Source organism: Drosophila suzukii, chromosome 2R (genome assembly GCF_043229965.1).
Source record: "Drosophila suzukii chromosome 2R, CBGP_Dsuzu_IsoJpt1.0, whole genome shotgun sequence".
Taxonomy (NCBI): Eukaryota; Metazoa; Arthropoda; class Insecta; order Diptera; family Drosophilidae; genus Drosophila; species Drosophila suzukii.
The window spans coordinates 23,237,068-23,258,147 of NC_092081.1; the positions used below are offsets into that span (position 1 = coordinate 23,237,068).

At 43.3% G+C, this 21,080-nt stretch overlaps 5 protein-coding genes across 8 annotated transcripts; 3 read left to right on the forward strand and 2 right to left on the reverse strand.

The window, feature by feature from the left end:
• Positions 1-518: 518 nt before the first annotated feature.
• Sply (Sphingosine-1-phosphate lyase) lies at positions 519-4,195 on the reverse strand. 2 transcript variants are annotated; one of them, XM_036813343.3, is made up of 6 exons: positions 4,087-4,195; positions 3,626-3,945; positions 1,823-2,484; positions 1,309-1,757; positions 1,106-1,252; positions 519-1,045 (listed from the first exon to the last, which is right to left on the reverse strand). In XM_036813343.3, exons 2-6 carry the CDS (start codon positions 3,777-3,779, stop codon positions 820-822), a joined length of 1,638 nt encoding a protein of 545 aa, XP_036669238.2. In that variant the 5' UTR covers positions 3,780-3,945; positions 4,087-4,195; the 3' UTR covers positions 519-819. The 2 variants fall into 2 exon arrangements, with proteins under 2 accessions (XP_036669238.2, XP_036669237.2); XM_036813342.3 differs by having other exon boundaries at positions 3,626-4,156.
• A 33-nt stretch (positions 4,196-4,228) lies between these two features.
• On the forward strand, positions 4,229-5,306 carry LOC108009974 (enoyl-CoA hydratase domain-containing protein 3, mitochondrial). The gene is made up of 2 exons (XM_017074740.4): positions 4,229-4,748; positions 4,807-5,306. The coding sequence occupies exons 1-2, from the start codon at positions 4,270-4,272 to the stop codon at positions 5,183-5,185; spliced, it is 858 nt and encodes a 285-aa protein (XP_016930229.2). The 5' UTR covers positions 4,229-4,269; the 3' UTR covers positions 5,186-5,306.
• Positions 5,307-5,487: 181 nt separating this feature from the next.
• GstS1 (Glutathione S transferase S1) lies at positions 5,488-10,214 on the reverse strand. 2 transcript variants are annotated; one of them, XM_036813344.3, is made up of 5 exons: positions 10,040-10,214; positions 7,242-7,537; positions 7,013-7,180; positions 6,800-6,942; positions 5,488-6,496 (listed from the first exon to the last, which is right to left on the reverse strand). In XM_036813344.3, the coding sequence occupies exons 2-5, from the start codon at positions 7,510-7,512 to the stop codon at positions 6,329-6,331; spliced, it is 750 nt and encodes a 249-aa protein (XP_036669239.1). In that variant the 5' UTR covers positions 7,513-7,537; positions 10,040-10,214; the 3' UTR covers positions 5,488-6,328. The 2 variants fall into 2 exon arrangements, with proteins under 2 accessions (XP_036669239.1, XP_036669240.1); XM_036813345.3 differs by lacking the exon at positions 10,040-10,214 and adding an exon at positions 9,571-9,727.
• Positions 10,215-13,241: 3,027 nt separating this feature from the next.
• LOC108010215 (rho guanine nucleotide exchange factor 25) lies at positions 13,242-21,024 on the forward strand. Of its 2 annotated transcripts, XM_017075058.4 has the most exons (8): positions 13,242-13,383; positions 15,556-16,739; positions 18,848-18,946; positions 19,091-19,388; positions 19,448-19,534; positions 19,651-19,755; positions 19,819-19,953; positions 20,015-21,024. In XM_017075058.4, exons 2-8 carry the CDS (start codon positions 15,913-15,915, stop codon positions 20,516-20,518), a joined length of 2,055 nt encoding a protein of 684 aa, XP_016930547.2. In that variant the 5' UTR covers positions 13,242-13,383; positions 15,556-15,912; the 3' UTR covers positions 20,519-21,024. The 2 variants fall into 2 exon arrangements, with proteins under 2 accessions (XP_016930547.2, XP_070850787.1); XM_070994686.1 differs by lacking the exons at positions 13,242-13,383; positions 15,556-16,739 and adding an exon at positions 18,597-18,622.
• On the forward strand, positions 16,763-18,946 carry LOC108010216 (uncharacterized). Its single transcript, XM_017075059.4, has 3 exons — positions 16,763-18,261; positions 18,335-18,622; positions 18,848-18,946. The coding sequence occupies exons 1-2, from the start codon at positions 17,650-17,652 to the stop codon at positions 18,530-18,532; spliced, it is 810 nt and encodes a 269-aa protein (XP_016930548.2). The 5' UTR covers positions 16,763-17,649; the 3' UTR covers positions 18,533-18,622; positions 18,848-18,946.
• Positions 21,025-21,080: the final 56 nt, after the last annotated feature.

Consider the following 21,080-nt stretch of genomic DNA (forward strand, 5'->3'; position numbering starts at 1 on the left):
CAGGTTTCGCTTTTGTTGGGGCCTGAAATTGATGCCACCAATTGATCGTCGCCTTTGTGCGACACTTGTTGCTCACTTTTGGCTATTTTTAATTTCGTTTTCGAAAAATGACATGGGACGCGTGTCCCGAAAACAGCCTCTTCCCCATCAAAATAAATGTTTCCGCCATAGAAATTTATTTGAAATATTTTGTGCACGCCATTCGAGACTTACATAAATTACAAAAGAGGAAATGGGCGTGTCGGTTGGGCATCGAAGATCAACTAAATTAAAAAACGCCGACGCGTGGCAAAATGTTAGAAAAGAAACAGAAATATGTACCAGCCCAGATCAGATCAGACCGGATTGCAAGTACCCACGCAGCAGCAATTATTGTTAATTGCTGAGGGGGTAAAATGTAAACAAAATATAAATTAAATGCTAACAAATCGATCAATGAAATTGTGTGGCAGCAATACAATTTAAGAATACATGTTTTGATTTAATGGGAAACACGTTATTTAATAAATAGAATGGAATTATAGTTGAGAATACAAAAAATGATTAATATTATTTTATTACATAATTCACTAGCAAGTTACACAGAAAAACACTTCAATAACAGGGCTCCAAGAGCGACGAATGTTGATATACGGCATGAATGTAGATCCTTTACGCGTAGGACGACGTTTTGTACCCTCGATTACAGCACTAATTGCAGGCTAGAATGAATTGCTTGAGGAAGGTTTAACAACGGGGTGTTTTGGTGGTTTAAATACGGCACAGGAAATGCATCAGCTCCGTGGGGTGGGAGAGGAGTAAGGGGGTTGCCCCAGGTGTCTATTTCTGGCTGGGCGTGTAGTACATGGAGTGCAGGAAGAGGCGAGTCACTTCTCCGATCACCGAACGGTCGGGTATGCTCTGGGCCATGCCGTAGAGGGCCATCTTTCCTTCCACCGGGTGGCCGGGATCCTTCATGATCTCCGCCGTGCAGCTGCGGACATCGGCAATGAATTTGTCCGCCACTCCGGGTTGTGTGTGCATGTCCGTCACGCAGATGTGGATGCTTAAAGATGAATATTACTTATTAGAATGGTTTCGCTAATTTAAAAGCTGAGTCACCCACCCAGATGGGAACTGCAGGGCGTTCAGGTTCCATCCCAGTTTGCACAGCGAGTCCGATAGCCGGAAAATGTCGAAAACATTGGAGCCCAGGGCAATCACCGAAGTGGCTGGCTTACCGAACACAAAGATGCCATTGATGTCGCGAACACTAGAACAGGAATATATTTATAAAATGGATTTCAATTGGTTTTATAGTACCCTTACCCCCTTTCGATATAACGAGCCGTGTCCACAATGCGCTTAGTGGCCTCCAGATAGCCTTCATAGCCAAAGCTCATCATGGTGGCCCAGCAGGCGGCGATAATACCACCAGCTCGGGAGCCGTTCACGGTGGGAGAGCCGTACACGCCACCGGGCCAGTCGGTGGTCACGGTGAACTGGTGGTCCTTGAACTTCTTGTCTGAGTAAAGGATCACCGACGATCCCTTTGGTGCGAATCCGTACTTGTGGGTGTCAGCGGAGATACTGGTCACTCCCTTGACTTCGAAATCGAAGGGACGCAGCTTGTAGCCAGCATTGCGGACTAGGGCCACCACAAAGCTGCCCAGGCAGGCATCCACGTGGACGGGAATATCGTATTTCACGCCCAGAGCGGCGATGGCTTCGATGTCATCGATGGTTCCATAGGGGAAGTTGGGTGCGGAACCAACCAGCTGCATGGAAAGAGTTACATTAAGTATCGGGGTAAATAAGATAAATTAGCCATGCAGATCCCTACCAGAATAGTGTTCCTGTTGATGGCACGCCTGAACTTCTTGATGTCCACTTCGTAGGTCTCCGGATCAACATCCACGGAGCGCACGTGGATGTTGAAGTACTGCCCGCCCTTGTCGAAGGCAGCATGCACAGTCTTCGGCACCACAATATTTGGCCTGGTGATTCCCTTGTGCTCCCTCGCGTAGTCCCTGTAGGCCTTCATTGCCATCACGATGGACTCGGTGCCGCCGGTGGTCATTGTGCCGCAGCTGGCAGAGTTTCCGTGGAAGAGGTTGCACGCCATGCGCACAACTTCAGCCTCCATTTTGCACACGCCCGGGAAGAGATCCGCGTGCAGGGGATTCGTGTAGGAAGCTTTGCCGTAGACCTCAGTGACGAGCTCCACCAGCTCAGGCTTGTAGCCGTAGACTGCGCCGGATACCCGACCATCGCGCCAGTTGTAGTGGCCGGTCTTCAGGTGCTCATCCACTAGTCGGAGGATCTCCTCCTTGCTGAGGCCCTTCTCGGGCAGAATTTCCACGTAGGTGAGGTGGGCGTTGCTCTTCTTTATTTCCGACTCGAAGTCGTTCTTGGCCTTGGCCAACTCGGTCTCCACCTGTCGACGCACGGAGGGAATCTTCTTGGCATACTTGAAGAACTGACGCTTGCCACGGATGTAAAGACCTGGGGGAGGAGGAGATCTGTAATTAGTTGGCTCAGGTTTAAGAAAACGTTTCCATAACACTTTGTTCTAGACATCTGGATAATTCATAAAAACATCAAAAGCAAAATTAGGCTTATCTTGAGGTGAACAGACCCAAAACAAAGAACATTTATTGAGATGAATTGTCACCTGATAAACGATATATTATACCACTCAAAGTTTATCAGATATGGCGTGTTTTGGTGTAGACGAAACTTTGGACTGGTTTTATGGATCCCTTTAAGAAACTGTGCTAGCAAATAGGAGCATTCTTATTCAAACGAATTAGTCATGGTTTTGGGAAACTACTAAGTTCCATTAGTTCTGGTACTAAACAGGCCATTCAAATGGGATCTGGTTAAATTTGTTTTTATGTTATAGGAAACGGGGGATATCTCAATCTAATCGATTTCTTTGCTTCAAGCTGTTGAACTTTGCATATCTCATTGATTGCTACACGCTTCAACAAACGTTTTAACTCTAATCGAACGTAATCTGTGGATTGATTAAGTACAGAAGTTCGGGGAGGGCAGCCGTCGAGTGCATGGCATTTGATCAAGCTTATATAAGGCTAGAGCACAAAGTACAAATTGAGGTCTATTTCTGAATGATAAAAATACGGTTTGACCACAATTACAGTTAAATTCCTTTTTATTTACTTTAGAAAAATATTCTCCGCTATCTTTTATGCTAAGTTTTTTGATATGAGTTCAATTCTTAGTGATAAGTATATATGCTTACGAAACTTAGAATAATAACATATTCTACATACATAATAGATTATTTTAAAGAACTCGAGCTGTATTTATAAAGGTTTTGAAGGAACTCGCCCATTAGATTAGATAGTTTGATAAATTTTTGGTAATTGACGTGCCTTGCCCTGCAACTTGGGAACAGAAGGAATGAGCTGACTATGGTGACTTGGCATTATGTTGTACATATGTATGTATATATGTATGTATGTACTGCCCTTTCTTACTTCTCTTCTAGCAGATTACATATTTTCTTGGGTACACAAGCCCAGAGAACTTGTCCCAGAAGTTCTATCTTCTATACTTCTTCAAGCCACTCTTATCCTACTCGAAGCGAACTCCTCCTTTGAGATCTTCACTATCAACTCACTTTCATCCTGGCAGATCACTGTCCAGAGCCAGACGCCTCCCAGGACCGTGGTGGCCGTGATGGTGGCCACCTGCCAGGGTTCCTTGGCGCCGAAGGCTCGGTTGATGCCCTCGGTGACGGGTTTGATGCAGTCGCTGCCGGAGAATGGACGCATCTTGTGGCAGCTGTTGGAATGGAGTGCGAGTGCGAATGCCCTTTAGTGGAGCTCAAATCGGGGGATCGGATGGATCCGCTCTGTCGCGGCTCGAATGGTTAACTGATTCGTGGGGCCAGCAAATGTGGGGCGACGAAAACAAATCGCTTTGGCGGCTGATAAAGTTCTGCATGTGTGGTAGTCACATAGGTTTAGGTTTACCAAGTACATAGGAGGCTCTCGCTTCTGGCGTTGTTGTTGTTTCTGGCCGCTCAGCTGATGCACAAACAAAGGCAGCGGTTATTGACGCACCTGAGCGGTTACTCACCTGTACAGTGGAACAGCTAAGTACTCGGAAAAGCTTTGAAAAATGCGGATAAAACTTAAACTTTCAATCGTACAAACTCATAGCGGTTTCGATGACTGTTGCTATCGATGAGCAGCTGTTTCGATAGGTGGTCAGCTGATTGGTTGAAAAATTTACCAGCACTGGTGCCAAATCAAAACAAAAATGTTGCGTGTTTTGCCAAACTTCTGGAAAGTGTCAAAATATGCAACAGGTTGGACGCCACAGGTGCTCCGCTTCGCCAGCGGAGGAGCAAGTGATCTGGTCCTGGTCAAGGAGGAGCAGGGAGTGCGGGAGATAACGCTGAATCACCCAAAAACCCTGAACTCCCTATCGCTAGAGATGATGTCTGCCCTTCACGATGCTCTGGTCCAAGATAAGGATAATGTGGACCTGAGATGTGTGGTTCTGACGGCTCAGGGAAAGATCTGGTCGGCGGGTCACAACCTCAAGGAGCTGCACAACGACCCCCAGATACAGGCCTGCGTTTTTCAGAAGCTAACCGACGTTATAAACGACATCCAAAAGCTACCGGTGCCTGTGATAGGAAAGGTCAATGGTTATGCGGCTGCTGCGGGCTGTCAACTGGTGGTCTCATGCGATATGGTGGTCTGCTCCAAGACAAGCAAGTTCTCCACCCCGGGGTAAGGATGGAGCACCATTACAGACCATTTAATCAAGCTATCAATCAATCCCTTCTAGAGCTGGCGTTGGAGTTTTCTGCTCCACTCCCGGCGTGGCCGTTGCCCGCATCATGTCGCGTCCAAAGTCCGCCTATATGCTAATGACTGGTCTTCCAGTTACCGGCGAAGAAGCCTACATATCGGGAATGGTCACCAAAGCAGTTCCAGCTGAGGATCTGGATAAGGAGATCGAGGAAATCACTAACGCCATCAAGGCCAAGAGTCGGGCCGTCATCTCTCTGGGCAAGGAGTTCTACTACAAGCAGCTGGCCATGTCCCAGGCGGAAGCCTTTGCTGCTGCCCAGGAAAAGATGTGCGAGAACTTCCAGCTGGGCGACACCAAAGAGGGCATCACCAGCTTCTTCGAGAAGCGCCCACCCAACTGGAAGCACCAGTAACCGCAACTATCAATGGCAGACTATGAAACAAAACTGGCCAAATGTGCATTTATACTTTTAAGCTATGTCCGATGTGACAAAAAAAGTTATTAAATATCTGTTTTTATATTTTCAAATGTCACTTGCGTGTTTAATATTTCAAACCCTTTTTAACTGTCTTGGAATAATATGAAATGTAAGGAAACATATATGTTTAGCCATGAGGAATCCAAACTAATTGGTTTAAAAATTCAATCTTGTTCTAGAAAATATTTGAAATCTTGGAAAATGGAATCCCCAAAGTGAAGTAAAACGAGTTGTGATGCTTTCGAAAAGTGCTCATTCCTTTTTAGGTGTTTAGTTTATTTAAAAGTGTTTTGTGAAAATATTTAAAAAATACCATTACAAATTTGAATAAATAAAATGTATAAGTTGATGTAAGTGATTGCGTGCAATTGAATTTGGCAGTTAAAGTCTGTTCCTATTATAGATTTTCCATATCGTTTGATTTTGGTTAATTTTCAAGGAGTCCGGTTCTATTGATGTGAGTCTTTTTTAAGATTTACTTTATAGGGAACTGGATGAGACGAAGAAAGTTCCTGGGGCCGCGATAACGTGTTGTTAAAAACACAAAAAAAATAAATAAAATTTGTAATTGATGCTCAGCTTTCGCTGTATTTGTTTAAATATGTGTTGAGCTTTTCGCAGTGAATTAATTATAATAGAATACGTCTAAAAGATGAACCACTCGTAGATTTTGTATTTATAAACATAGTTACAGTAAGCGTCTGCATAGGTGCGCTAAATGTATGTTCTAAACGTAGGCCAAAATATTATAAACTGTGCAATAAGTATTATGTATCTTTCATCATTTCAGAAGCTAACGAACGGCGATCCGCAGCGGATCCCAATAGAAATATGTATATAGCGCCATGCAAAGAGAATTATAACCAAGAAAGTAAAAACAAATACGATTTGTTCATAGTGATACGTGCTAAACTCCTACGCGTCTAAGACCCCGTGCGAAAGTCCGCCGCTCCTCGGACCCGGATCCTCCGCAAAAAGGAACAAAATGTGTACGGATGTGGGTGGTGTGTGCATTTCTGCAGTTGTGTCTGAGTGGTGTGCAATGGTTTCCCTCCTCCCAATTCCAGTTCGGGGCACTTAGACCTCGGTGACGGGGCGCTTCTCGATCCAGGCCTTGATCGGTTCCAAAGCGTTGATGGCATCCACGACACCGCGCAGGGCTGGGTAGGGTTCCAGCAGATCGCGCTTGACCATGTAGTTCATGTAGTCGGTAATGCCTGCGAAGTAGACGTCGGCCCAGGTCAGCTGTGGGTGGAAAAAGGGATTTTATTAAGGTTTATCTCTTACAAGGATAGAGCAGTCATAAAGTTAATGAAGCTCTGCATAAGAGAAGATTTAGAAGAGATGGGTTTTCCTTTAAATCTTCAGAAAAACGGGATCACTCCTGTTTTCTAAAAGTCGCGAATTCTTTAGCCCAAGATAATTTCATAGGGACCGGATCTGTCTTAAATCATAGATGTATCCCTTAACCGCGAATTCTTCAGTGTTGGTTGTTTTTCCATTTCACAGCTTAAATAAAAGTAGTATTGTCAAGATTTTATCACCCACCTTGCCCAGAGCCAGATGGCCGTCGTTGTCCTTGACGGTCTGCTCGAGCTTCTCCAGGTAGAATGGAATGACCTCCGCATTCAGGGTGACCAACTTCTTCTCCTTGATCTCGTCCTCCGGCTCGTACGAGACGACTGCAATTTCTATACATTAAAAATTCCAGAGTTAATCAAGGACACTGAACATGAAACTGAGGCACACATTGTTCGCTACTTAGACGGAAGTCATTGATGGTGTCCACCACAATGTCGATCTGCAGGTCCTCCCACGGAGTGGCGCCGCACAGGCCGACGGTCTTGGCCAGGAAACGGGCCATCGAGATGCTCTGGTGCACACGCTTGCCGTCCACCTCGAGAACGGGCATCTGGCCCATGGGCATGGCTGTTGGGGGAGGAGAACCAGGTTATATGGATCCGCATGGCTATGAAGTTTTGGAACCCACTTGGCTTCAGGGCTGGCCACTCGTCGCGGGTGACGCGGACATCCTCGTACTCCTGGTTGCCGTAGGCGAACAGGTAGCGCAGGGGCTCGGCCAACGCCTTCACGTTGAAGTAGAAGAGCGTGTAGCTGTGCTTGATGGGCTCGGCGGGCTCTGCAGGAGGAGCGGGCTCTCCGCCCTCGACGGCACCCTCGGCCCCCTCGGCGGGTGGTGGCGCCTCGCCCTCGGCTGGTGGTGCGCCCTCAGCTGGTGGTGCTTGTGCTTCATCGGCCATCTCTGAGCTTTCTCAATGCAATTCCCTGCGAAATGAGGGGAAAATAAAACAATCGGCTTAGTCATCGACTGGCTATGCTATCAAGGTTCTAATCAATGTAATACTAGGGAGGGCGAACAAATACAGTACAACTTCCATAACACGAGCCATCACCTATCATAAGTTCGAGTTATGTAGCACGTGTTCTTGATCAAGATCATACATATCTTCTCATTTAGAGAACTCAGTTTCTACTTATTTGAGAAGAATCGTTCTTGAAATCAAGTCGAAAGTACTTTCGATTACTCGATTTAAAATGAGTAACATAAACCTTTTGTTAAATAAGTTCTCTTTAAGAAAGTTATCAAACTATATTAAAATATATTTATATCTGTTTTTATAATAGAACCTACGTTTACTTTCAGAGCCTTCAGTTTGGGAATTTCAACTATTGAGTAATGATTAACAATCAATATCAACTTAAATAGCGCACCTCCAAAAATTTCATATTATGGCGAAATAGCTAAGATTATTTTTCCCCAATTTTGTTTATGTTTGTTCTAAGTTTGAGCCCGGTTAATCAGTCGATAGCCTGGTTTTTGTGATAGGGAGAACGTGACAAATGTTTGTGTGCGAAGTGGGTCAGAATATGCGTGAGTGATAAGGATAAGAATAGGTTCGTAAACTTTTACGATTAAAGATCCAAGATAAAGAATGACTAGAAGATTCTGCGAATGGGTGCAATATAAAAACCCGCTGGGGGTAAACTGATATAATCTGTTAGTTAGCTTTGGCACGCATACTTTTGAAGCCATGTTTGCTCTCCAGTTATTTATTTCTGGCCTTATTTGGGGGGCTTCTCAAGAATTGTGCAATAAATCAAGCGCAGTCAAGGCAAAAGTTGACAGAAAAGATAATTACCATAAAACTGCAATATATACAGTATATACCTCTTGAAATGCATACTTGTGCACAAGAGTATTTCCCCATAGACCCCAGCGGAAGTGCATTGATTGTCCACAGACAACACACCCACGCACATCAGAGAAACAGACACCACTCCTCCACTGCCCACTTTTACCCACCCCCCTATATTTTCTTTTCTTGTTTTTGCCGAGTCGCGCAAAAGTCAGGCTCAATATCTTTTGGGGCGTTGGCGCTGCTGGCAGAAGAATCGCCGGAGGAACGGGTACTACGCCCCTGTTTTCATTGTAGTCGACACTTTTTGCATTGGCTGGATAAATATTTAAACGTGGGATAGGATCCATGTGGAACGTAAACCAGTTTTCGTTCGATACATGTATACTTGTATAGCTAAAGTATCTTTGCCTTTGCCATGATTTTGGCAGGGCGCCCAGTCAGTCACCAAGATTTCGACCCCCTCCCCCGGTTCAGTAATGCCCGACTGGCCGCCTCTTCCGCTGCAATCTGCAATTTTCGCTTTCGGAGCGGAGAGTCTCAAATTGCAACAATCGATTCGACTTTTCGGCGTTATCTTCTGCCTTCTTTTTTCCTGGCACTTGTTGCCACGACAGCTTCAATTGAATTTAATTTGGTCTGTCTCTGTGTTTCGGTGTCATGATTTAATTCAATTTCGATTTGCTGATCTATTTTGGCTCTTTGATCTGGCACTTTGGCACTAAATCGAGGGAAATGGTTTCACTTTAATCGTGGGAAAAGGTTAGCGCAGATAATGACGCCAAGATTATCCAATTATCGAATTCGAATTAGAATCCATGGGAAAGGGCAGGGATCACACGGTGGGTCAAGGACCCAGGGGATAGTAAAGTACGTCAATGGGCACTGCACTGAATGGATTCACGTGCACAGCCGGCCATATGGGCAACTTTCCGAGATGAACTGGGCGATGGGGTTATCACTAGAATTCGAAAGTCTGGGACCCCTAGTCTCAAGGCGTTCACTCCATTATCAGTTCGGAAATATTCCTGATTGTTTTGCTCGGTTCTTAACTTTTTCTTTCTTTCGGAAAGGTATTGGTCGGGGGTTATGTAAGCCTGCGTTTTGATGAGGTTCTGATCTGAATATCACTGCACTCAAGACGGTTCCCGATTCGAGTACCTCACGCTTCGAAATACGTTCACGCACTCCACAGTCGACGGAGGTGCAATGGTCGTTTCTATATTTCTGTTCCGATCTGATCGGTTTCTGAAGAGGCAGAAGAAGAGGGCCTTTAGTTGATCGGTTCGCGTAGTTGTCCTTCACATATTTACTTGCGAGCGGGGCGAGAGATCCGCGCGAACTGCGAATCAGCGAAACGAGTTCAAAACTTTTCGATTTCGAATCGATTGACCCAAAAATCAAAAATCAATCGAAGCCAAAAAACCAATGAGTGTAATTTTAGAACCGAATCGAATCGAGACGAACACCATTCGGCTGGCTTCGAAGTTCGCAAAAGCGTTTTCCAATTTTTGGCAAGGGTAAAACTTTCGTGTTGTTGTATGGGTCTGAGGTGCGTAATTACATCACTTGAGCAGTACGAAATTCGGTGGATGGTTCCAGACGAGGGATCGGGATCCCAATAGCTTACCTCGGGAAAGAATACAAATCAGCTGGGGGACTGGGCTGCTCTCAGTTCTTCAATTCGGCAATCAAGCGTACGTTCCGCACTCTCTTCCGTTACTCTCTCTCCACCACTGGGACGCTTTCACTCACTGAACCGATCGCCAAAACGATTGCACAGCAACTGACTTTCTTCTGCCGGCGAAGCTGCTTTTATACGCTCACCCTCTGGGGCTCTCTTCTTGAAACCCCACTCTCTCTCAAGCTTGTGGGTGCTTGCATGTCTGAGTAAGCCGGCCGGCTTGAATGAGAGATAGAGAGCAATTAAAGGTAGACGCTCTCATTTGGTTCTACTTTTAGTGGGCGTTGAAAAGGAAACACGGTTAATGAATTAGTTAACATATTTAACCAGTTATTTGGTCCATTCCAGCTTTTTTACACTCTCTAACAGGTGGAATGCAATATTCCACTGCGCTTGCCTTGGCTTCCAAATTTGGCCATTAGATTTCATAAATCTAGTCTTCCAAAGTCACTCTCCGTTCTTATTTTCAGTTTTCTCTCCCATTCTCATTCTCTACTCACTCTATCTATATAGTATACCTCTCCTCTCTGTTCAATTATAAACCAATTATAGTAGCGAAAATAAAGGTAGCAAATATTTGTTTGTGCTTTTAGTGGCAGAACCTCTTTGACTGTTTTGAAGACAGTTTAAACATTGAAATCTAATGCTGCGAATACCATTGATTGTAAGCAATATGATAATCTAATATTAATCTTATTCCAATTCTAAACAGTCGTACTTTTTAATTTTATTATTCGCCTCCCCCAAAATCTGAAATTTTCGACGCATTAAGTCGAAGTATGTAATTCTATTAAGTATATTCTTTTGATAACAATACAATAAATTAAGTCACAGACCTTAAATCAAAGATATTTGTGATTCTTAATCGTCAATAAAAAGTCTTGTGCAAAAAATAAAAGAATCAGCAAATTTTGACAATAAATAAACCTACAGACTAAGCTTGACTACAAAAAGTGCGAAAATCAGCCTAGTAGGTTAGAAAATAGAAATGTATTGACTTCCAAATAGGTAATTTATTATATTCCATTTCATAAATATTGGAAAAAGGGCTATCCTATCTTATCATAGTTTTCCCATATTTGCAGGAATTTTCGTCGCATATGTACAAAATCAAAGATAATGGGAAATCGGCAATTAAAGCAGCCAGGAAATTTGAAACGCCCAACATTCGATGGCGGTGCCCTGGACTTTGCCTTCTATCGATCTTAACTGGCGGTGCCTGGCGACGAAATTCGAGTGCATCTAAGATGTTTACTTATGTGGGAAGCATCAGGTTCACTTTGCAGGGTTGTCAGCTTATGAAAGATTTTTACTTTTTTTTATACAAAAATTACACTTCAGTTTTTCATGCCTATTTAATGAAAGGAGATTTGCATTGTTCAAGCTATAGCAGTAGTCGGAGAAATAAGTCGTTTCAATCTCGATAGTATTTTTTGAATTAAAATATATTTAAAACAAATATTTTTGTTAAAAAAGCATATAATTTTGTTTACAAAACTAATCATTATTTATAAAATCAACTAATTCTTTGGAGGGGAAAATAATAATGTAATAGATTTTAATTTTAACGGCTACTATGGATCCGGTAACTCTGAATAATGTGGTTGTGGTATTTGATGAGAAATTGGGTGGTAGAAGGACGTGCTAGGTTGTTAACCTGGCTAGATTATAGTTGCTTCCGGCGAATTCAAAAGTGGCAGAGCTAATCAGATTTTTCATAAATGGCGCGTAACTTTAGAAAATTAAAAACGTTTTGACAATTGTATTATTACTTTCTGCAAAAGCAGTTGGGTTGTTTTAATGTCAACTTTGCATAAGTCTAATAATAAGTTACTCTTACCTAAAACCTGACATAAACTGTTATAAAATGTAGGTAATCATAAAAGTGATAAAGAAGACGTATTTTGAACGAATGGGACTCCCACAATTTCCAGGTATTACCACTCCTAATCTTGTGTCCTACCCAAATAAACACAATAAAACGCAATCGATTTCACCAGTTTGCAATACCATGGGACTCCCACAGCTGGAGGGAAGAATTCCATGCGATTTGGCCACTTCTTGTGTTGGCGGGGCGGAGTACGTTCGAAAATGTGCAAAGATAAGCGCAAAACTGTGCAAAAGTAACCAAAACGAAAAGCCCCAGAAAACTGAGCCCAGAGTTCTTGGAGAATCAAGCGAAAATCCACAGAAAATGACCGATTTGTGGCCTTTAATGCGACGGCGTGTATTCAGCTCTATATTTTCTGTTGGAGGTTTCGATTGTAGACCCCATTTGATAAGATATGGCAATCACTGCCGATAAGGCAGACATTTCAAACACGCTGACGAGTGCATAATCGAGTAGAACAGGTGAAAAATATATGACAAGTCACTGCGAACTCACCCGCAGTTTTCCTGGGATTGAAAGGTCCGAAGTTTATTTGGCACACTACACGTTAGTCTGGAAAATATTCGGTTCGTTTTCGATTTTGAAGTTGTTCTGCCAGACTGCCTGGTTGTAGGGGAATTTTCTCCGCATTCCTTTTCTATTCTTGTTGGCGGAGACCAAAAATTTTAATGCACAGAAAAAATAATCGTAGACCTTAAATGCCATTTAAAATGTAATTATTTTATATCCATTATTAGGTTGAAATATTAAAAATACCAATATATCTATACTTTGTTCCGTTTTCAAAAGATGGGCTAAACAAGTATATAAGATATAAGATATAAGTAAATTAGACTTCAAAATAATTTAAAATTTTATTAAGCTAATAAAATTATTTTCCGTGTAGCCTAGACTAATTAAGAATTTATGCCGCCTGCAATGGCACTCCAGAAATAAAAGGCACTGCGAAGAATGAGAGTCGGAATTATGACAATAATTTGCTGTGGAAAATGCGGCACAGAACGGAACCGCTATGGCTTATAAGCCCGAGAGAGCAATCTGAATAGTACGAAAAAAGCGAGCGTATATAAGAAATTAAACCTAACTCGGCGGGCGAACAGTTAAAAGCAAGCCAGACGGCGGGAGCAAAAAGATATAAAAAGAGCGATGTAGATATAGTCGGAGAGAGCTCGCAGATCGGGAGAGGCGATAATTCTCGCACTTGCTGCACTGCGAATTATTCAGCTCCACTCCACCTCAGTGCGAATTCAAATGCGCAGGTGAGCGAACGTACCGCCCGTCGGTAAAAATTCCTCGTTTCCACGATCGCTTCATAAAGAACCATATACCCCAAAGCATTGCGTATACGCAGCGTGCACCGTGACCTTAAACCGAGCCAAAACCGATAAAAGCCAACAATGTAAGTGCCAAAATTGGCAAGTGACTCAAGTGCCAGGTAGTGAAGAAATAAATATATAAACGTCTGCACGCGCTTACAAAACTGTCTCATTAACACGTGCCCACAAATTATGAACTGTGCGAAACCTGAAAATCAAACTCTAATTTTAATTTGGCAAATGAACGAATAAATGTGACAATTCTCTGGAATCAGTTCGGCTGTAAAGCTGTTTTGGTCTGTATGTACAGTCGTACTGAGTCGTGCCAGTAACGAGCGGTTTTCCCACTTTAAGCCATTATTCTGTTTGCCTTTATCTTTGTAATCGGCTGACTAAACAGTAACACGGCGATAGAAACTCTATTTTGCTAGCAGACTTTGCTAATGGGCGAAAAACGTATCATCCGAGTGCGCAAGTGCGCCTCTAATTCAAGGTTTCCTAACAATATCTATTTGTTTACCTATCCTCCATCGATTAGATTCGATGGCACATCGAAAAGTTCCCCTTTCTGATTGCCGGAGTTTTACAATGTGCGCCGAAAATACCTAGAAGTGGCTTTAAAACCCATTCAAATGTTATAAATCGCGATAAGGAGTGGGTGGAATGGGGAATGATAACAAGTATGAATCACACAACGATCGACAGTGAACGATTGTAAATGATTCAAATGAAAATTCCCAGTCCCCACGCTTCACTGATCTCGAAATATTTTGTACAGGATGTATGGTATATTCTAGATTATCACCAAAACAATATACCCTTTGTTGCAGGGGAGTAAAAGGTAGTCCAAGTTAAACACAATGGAACTTGCATGTGACGACGCTAAATGGCCAATTAGGTGGCTATAACCAGTTTGCGGTCTATTAATAACGATTGAAAAATCCCCCAAGAAGCTTGGGGTTCCATAAGCAGATTAATCCGTTATCTAAATAGCCAAAATATGGAGTCAGGGTCACGTAATGTAATCAGCACTTAAGTTAACAAGGTTCTTTTTCTGGCATATGGAAAAACCCTTTTAGGGAAACTGCACTTGCCAATTGCAACAATAGAACAATTTTATAGCCACTACACAATATATGACCCCGATAAGATAAAAACCATCAGGAATTGGGAATACCTCCGCGAAAGCAAATCCATTGGGGGGTTAGAACTTATCTAACTAGGTCATAAATACGCTCTTTTGGCTTTATTGATCTCTGTTTAATGATAAACCTGGATACAAAGCAAGGCAATAATTTCCACGATTAATGTTTTTTTAAATAAATATAAAGGATCCTGAGTTACAACGATGGATTTCTTTATTTTTTAAGGATCCCTAATGTGTAGTATCGTGGGAATTGTTGAAAACATATTCTTTTTAACGCTACAAAGTAGGTACTACATTTTTTACAACAAGAAATTGCTTTTGATATGGGCACATTCAAATGCGGAGCTATTCCGGAATCGAAATGTTGCATTTCTGCGACTTTTTCTACTTTCTTTTGTTCGGGGAACTTCGTACTTCCTCCTCTTTTTCAAGCTTTCGAGCCGTTCACTCTTGATTTGCTTTTTGTCGTGCCTCATTTGCGGTTTCGAGTGCTTTGTACTTGTTTTTGCTTAAATAAAAAAGCTGAAAACACAATCCAAACGTCACACATAATTAACTACACACAGAATGAATGCCTCCCTTTCCCACACAAGACAGTCCTATATTGGCTCTCTCCTTCTGTCACGAACCTCCGACAACTTGACGTCATTTGTCACAAAAATAAATCTTTTCTATCTCATAGTTAAGTTCTATGCAAATATTTGAGCATCTGCATAGAGTGGAAGAGGGACTGGGATCTTAATTCAAAGAATGTTTGCCCATCTAAAAACTTGTGTGGGGTTATATAAAACATAATTGTTTTTGTTCAAAAATGATATTACCAAAATAGTTCAAAAAATGTTTGGGATTTAGTTATCAAATATAAAACTGGTATTAATATTTTCTTCTCACTGATAACTATAACCGATACAATATTATATTGTTTCAAGGTTCCACTCCGGATTTCCTAGTCGATAATGATTTAAGTCCCTTGTCAAAATTTGCATTCGCTTTCCGTCAGCATTTTGCCCCCATACATGTCTAATTAGCTGTACAAACTCGACTTAATACTTTATTTATAGAGCTTTGACGATACGAATCGCTTTAATTACAAATTTCTGTTTTGCAGCGCAATAAAGCGACGAAAAGAATCAAAAGCGAGGCAAAAAGCGCAACAGTTGACGCCAACACAAGCGGAGAGATTCGAATACGTGTTTTTAACGCAAAACAGCTGAAACCAAAAAACCGAAAAATTCAAAATAAGATAAACATTATATACACTTGGCGGTGACAAAAACCCGAAAGTAAATAGCTGGTCGTAAATATTTAATTCAACTGGAGCGGAGAAGCAAAATTCGCTGGGAGAGAATACCCCAATGATAATGCCGAAGTGAAAAGCCCCCGAGAGACCAGGAAAACCGGAGAAAGAGAGTAGCACCCACTCGGTAGATAAGGTTTATCGGGAGGCGAACACCCGGTACCCAAAATGGCCGACGAAGATCTCAGTCCGCTGCCCTTCCGGCGGGAGCGCAATCTCAGCAACCGCAACTTCAACAAGCGCAACTCGCGCCGCCGGATCAGCCAGCAGGCGGCGGAGCAGGAGCGCCACTCGAGCACGCTCGTCAGTAGCCAGCCGGAGGCGGTCGACGGAGGTTCTCCACCCAGCAGCAGCTCCAGCTCGTTCCAGCTCTCGTACTCCGTGAACTCCGACACGGAGAGCGCCTTCAACCGACGCTCTCTGCTCAAGATGCACGAGGTGGCGGGGGAAAACGGTGGCGGCGGGGAAGGAGTGGAGGTCACCACGCCAGGTGACTCTCCCACGACACCCCCCACCCCCGATCCCGCTCTGCTGGATGTCCGCCAGAAGGTGCACCGCTTTGAAACCCTGAAAACCACCGTCTGCTTCATGAAGCAGGAGCGGCACAGTCTCAAACTGCTGGAGAACCGTCGTCACCCATCTTTCGAGGATTACTCCGGTGATCAACGCACTCCGCCAGCCACGCCCCCGCGTCGCATCCGCCTCCCAGGTCTGGGAAGCAGTCGCAGCAGCTCTATACCCAGTATCCAAAGCGCAAGCATCCACGAAGTGCGATCCGAGGACGAAGTGGATCAGATATCCGACTTCGAAACGGATCCCCATGCCACGCCCACCGAGGAATACGTACCAGAAGATACCACCTCGGAGGTCATACCCAGTACAGGTCAGGAGGAGGAGGACCCGAAGACCCAGCAGCAGGTGCAGCGATCCATTAGCGCAGATCAATCCAAGGACAGACGCACATTGCCGCTCAAGATGCGCAACGATTTCCCCAGGTAAATATTTGTACATTGATAAGCCTTATCAAAATGGGGGATTTACAAGGACTTTAGATTGCGGAAAAACTAACAGGTGCAGCGGTGTCTGAAATTCCCTTTTATTCATATACTCGTATGTGTGGGTGTTATGGAAAAAGTGTTGGTTATACCCTTTATAAGGTATACAGATTATCTACATTTTTATTGGTGCGTTTTCGATTGAATAAGGCTTTACAATTATTAACAGAGAACCTTTGATATTTTCTGTTTATTTTTACCTTACATAGTGATAAGAAAAAAATAAAACCTTGTAGTCTCATTAGAGTGTATTTTGTTGTGCGTTGATTTAGTTAAAATTGGATAGTTTAGTTATATAGTGTACTCTAGTAATGGTTGTTTGTCTGGTACCAATAATAATTCTGTATAGTAGACTTTACCTTAGAGCCGCTTTCTCATATTAGTAACCTTTATATTTGTTTAATAGATAAGCTGACAAGTGAATGAATACTAGTCTTTAATTGAATTTCAAGTGAATACCACTCTTAACTGCATATCAGGGAAATGCTCCTAAAGCAGATTTTGACAAGACTTCTGAAGAGGTTCCTTTCCCAAGGCTGGCCTTCCTCCAAGCTTGATTAACTAGATTTCGCGGTCGCTTAGCTTCCTTTTCGGTGTCGAAAAATCAAATGATGTGAGTTTACCCATAAAAACCCAACTATTCACAGCACTCGCACAGTCGAAACTTAATTGGCATAGTGTTAATTGAGTTTTGGAGCACTTTTGGCTAACCGGTTTGACAGAGAAAATTCCAAAACTTAAAAGATAGCAAGCAGGCATTTGGTTGAGTATTCTAGTTTTGAGAACTATGCCAAAAATTGTAAAATGAGTGAATGGAAATCGGGTGCCCTGAAGCAGTTGCAGCTCGATCATGGATGACCGCGAAAAGGACGAGGAGCAGAATCACTCGCAGACGAATTCTGCAGAAGATGTCGGCCACGAAGTCTCCGAAGAGGCTCTGCAGGAGCGGGAGCACCGCTCTATAGTATATACCACTCCAGTGGGGGTATCCAAGGGCACGGACACCAAGGATGATCCCCTGCCGCCGCGGAAGAGGAAGAAGATTCCACCAGCGGTGCCGGCGAAGAAACATGCTGCCGAAACCGATTCCCAGACGGAGGCTACGAGTGCCGAGAGTACGGCCAGTGCCCCCAGATCCCAACCATCTCTCATCCGCTCTGCCAGCAGTGAATTTCCCTCCAGCTCTTATTCTTCCACCAGAGAGGATAGGACTCGCCGAACGCGTTCCCTGGATCGCGAGGGTTACTCCTCGGAAGACGAGGCGCCAAGGGTTGTGGAGTCTAGACCAAGGAAATTTACTACTCGACATATAGACTATGATACGGCTGAGGTCCTGAGGAAGGGGAAGCGCGATAACAAGGAGCCGGAGAGCGAGTCCCACCAAGAAGAAAGCACTTCTTTTCACTGGCGGCCTTCGGCATCTTCGATCAACATCCAGGCTGTGGAAGGCTGCGTGGCCGGGGTCTGTAGAGAGTGCCTCCTCCTCTTTCTCCAATCTTTTCTGACTAAATGCAACTTGCCAAGTCCCTCTCCAGGTAACGGGCTTCGTGGTGACCGCCTTGGCCATGGGTCTCCTCATCATGATATCCTGGTTTATCATCTCCCAAATGGATTTCATTCTAAAGGTGGTAACCTGGGTGGCCATGTCCATCGAGGAGTCCATGCAAATCTTCGAGCCACACAAGAAAAACCTTCCAGTGGAAACCGAGCGAACCGACGATTTTCCGGATTGAACTCCTGAAATGAATTCCCCGAAATGATATCTCCAAAATGAGATCCCCGACTTATGGGTGCTGTATGACTCACTCCCCACCGGCAATCATGTACGCCCTGCTGACATTATCTATTCTTGTTTTTAGCTGCTTAAAGGTTGCCACTGGTCTTATCTTCAGACCTTCTCCTTTTGCTGACTCAACCGACGTGGGGGTTTATCTAAATAGTTATCACCGCTGCACTTGTTTTTGTTATTGTCTCGCGTGCTATTTTCATTTAGCTTAAGATAACAAGTATTTTATTTAATGAGCTTAATAATCTCTCTTCCTCTCCAGAAACTATCGTTCTACGCCGAGACGAAAGACTGAAATCATTGGGACCACCAACGAGCATGTGGTGGGCAAGTTTCACTCGGTCTACCAGCCAAAAGATGAGTGAGTATCAATAGTTCATAGAGGAAAATTGATTTGGTATAGGTATTTGGTATTTGGTAAAGATTCGGTCAAGTTCAGTTTCAAATAGGTATATATATTTTGGGATCATCTTTTGCTAATACTTCTCTAATATCTTATTTCCAGAGAGGAAGAGGTTGAGATCGAGCTGCGGGACAAGAGCGACAAGTGCGTGCACCCTATTCTGGAGGAGCTGATCAAGACGGAGGAGGCCTACGTGAACAACCTGTTCACGGGCATCGAGAACTACGGCAACATCTTCCAGCGCAAGGATCTGCCCCTGGGTCTTCGGGGCAAGAAGTACGATCTGTTCGGCAACATCGAGCAGATAGCCGAGTTCCATCGGGATGAGTTCCTGCCCATGCTGCAGCGCAATAGACGCGATCTAAAGCGATTGTTCGATGAGTTCCTGCAGTTCCTAGATGTGAGTTATATAAACTGCGAAAAAATAGTCTTAAAATGATTAACATTTCTATTCCCTAGCAAAACTGCTTCTATGGATATGTTATATTCACAATGAACAAGCAAAAGTCCCTTAAACTGTGCGATCTCTACAAAAATTACTTTACTGTAAGTTCAGAAATATTTATGTATTTCAGCTGTTTGTGATATAAATGTATTTTTTGTTAAATACTATTTTTAAAACCGCATTTAATTAAATTATTAAATTTTTTCTTATTTTCCAGAGTATTCGCCTAGAACGCGATGATAAGTTGGGTATAAATAGCTTCCTGGTCCAGCCCATTCAGCGCATGGCCCGGTATCCTTTGCTCCTGACGCAGTTCATAAATGTGAGTCAAATCTTGAGAGAAAACCCATCCAGTAAACTAATGATTTGCCGAATACACCCCTAGACCTTCTTCAAGAACCGTGATATAGTAATGAAGCCCCTAATTGAGTCCTGCTGTCGACTGGAGAAGCGCCTGCGATCCCTGCTGACCACCACCAACGAATCGGAGATCATCAATGACATAGTGGACTGTCATGAGGTGGGTGTTACTAATAGAGCTTACCTCATCCGATTTCTGAACTCCTCTATCCCCGCCACAGTTCAATGTCTACTACCAGGGCAAATTCCGCAAGGTGAACGAGTTCCAGGTGCTCGATCACAAGCTAAAGCGCAGCTACCGAGCCAAGGTCTTTATTTTCGACAAGTGCATCATCTATACGGAGATCAAGGGCAAGAACCTGATCTTCCACGGCCGTTATCCCTGCGAGCACATAGGGATCTCGGCCAAGACCAAGTCCTTCACGCTTTACTACGAGCGCAGGAAGCAGCAGGAGTGTGAGTTCAGCGCGGATCCGGTGCAGATCTCCGCCTGGTTGGACTTAATCCGGGATATGATCAATAACTTTGCGAACGAGGAGCGCCAGAAGCTGCAGGAGCGCTACTCCCGGGAGAATGATCACCTGCATCGCAAGGCCCCCAGTTTTTCGCTCTATCGCGACTCCAATCGCTTTAGTTCAGATAGCGGAATCGGTAACATCTGGATAATGCCAAAGGCAGACGAAGAGACGATCAGCAATAGAACAACTTGGTATGCGGCCTCCTAAGTGAGAAATGGAAAGGATCCATGTCCGGTTATGGGAAATCGGCAGTTCTGGATAGATAAATAGGGATGAACCTATTGTCAATCCTATCTGGATCTGTATAAGGCGGCCAATTTTGAAGGGCCACTAAGCCGAGCCGAGTCAATATTGGAAATTGTTTAAAATTCCTGCTCATTGTATGTGGCAAAAGGAGATCGGAAGCAAAATTCTTTCGATCTTAAAGCTAAATAACCAAATATTGAATTATAAGCATAGTTGGCTAATTAAGTTGTATATATTCCTGTTTAATTGTTGTCACAAATTGGAATTCGTTGATCGCATGTACTACCGTGCCTAGCTTTATAAGCTTTTTGTTTTGTGTAAATATTGGCTAAAAAAGACGTTTTAAATAAATTGAGTAAATATTTAAGAACTGTGATTTGTCATAAACTGTTTTTGAAAATATCAACTGCAAAAAATATTTTTAAAGGTTATCAAAAGTGAAAATATAAAGCTGTATTGCAAATGGCTATTTTTTAAAGTGTCTATTCATTTAGGTCATCTAAAATTAAATGAACTAAAATAT

Excerpts from the sequence above, each read along its gene's own strand:
- Sply (XM_036813343.3), bottom strand. The coding sequence starts at position 3,779 with ATGCGTCCATTCTCCGGCAGCGACTGCATCAAACCCGTCACCGAGGGC. Across the intron at positions 1,758-1,822 it reads TCAACAGGAACACTATTCTG|CTGGTTGGTTCCGCACCCAA; the intron begins GTAGGGATCTGC and ends CTTTCCATGCAG. Across the intron at positions 1,253-1,308 it reads GCTCGTTATATCGAAAGGGG|TGTTCGCGACATCAATGGCA; the intron begins GTAAGGGTACTA and ends TTCCTGTTCTAG.
- LOC108009974 (XM_017074740.4), top strand. The coding sequence starts at position 4,270 with ATGTTGCGTGTTTTGCCAAACTTCTGGAAAGTGTCAAAATATGCAACA. Across the intron at positions 4,749-4,806 it reads AGCAAGTTCTCCACCCCGGG|AGCTGGCGTTGGAGTTTTCT; the intron begins GTAAGGATGGAG and ends AATCCCTTCTAG.
- GstS1 (XM_036813344.3), bottom strand. The coding sequence starts at position 7,512 with ATGGCCGATGAAGCACAAGCACCACCAGCTGAGGGCGCACCACCAGCC. Across the intron at positions 7,181-7,241 it reads GTGGCCAGCCCTGAAGCCAA|CCATGCCCATGGGCCAGATG; the intron begins GTGGGTTCCAAA and ends CTCCCCCAACAG. Across the intron at positions 6,943-7,012 it reads CATCAATGACTTCCGTCTAA|AAATTGCAGTCGTCTCGTAC; the intron begins GTAGCGAACAAT and ends TTTAATGTATAG.
- LOC108010215 (XM_017075058.4), top strand. The coding sequence starts at position 15,913 with ATGGCCGACGAAGATCTCAGTCCGCTGCCCTTCCGGCGGGAGCGCAAT. Across the intron at positions 19,389-19,447 it reads AGTTCCTGCAGTTCCTAGAT|CAAAACTGCTTCTATGGATA; the intron begins GTGAGTTATATA and ends TCTATTCCCTAG. Across the intron at positions 19,535-19,650 it reads TCTACAAAAATTACTTTACT|AGTATTCGCCTAGAACGCGA; the intron begins GTAAGTTCAGAA and ends CTTATTTTCCAG.
- LOC108010216 (XM_017075059.4), top strand. The coding sequence starts at position 17,650 with ATGGATGACCGCGAAAAGGACGAGGAGCAGAATCACTCGCAGACGAAT. Across the intron at positions 18,262-18,334 it reads TGGAAGGCTGCGTGGCCGGG|GTAACGGGCTTCGTGGTGAC; the intron begins GTCTGTAGAGAG and ends GTCCCTCTCCAG.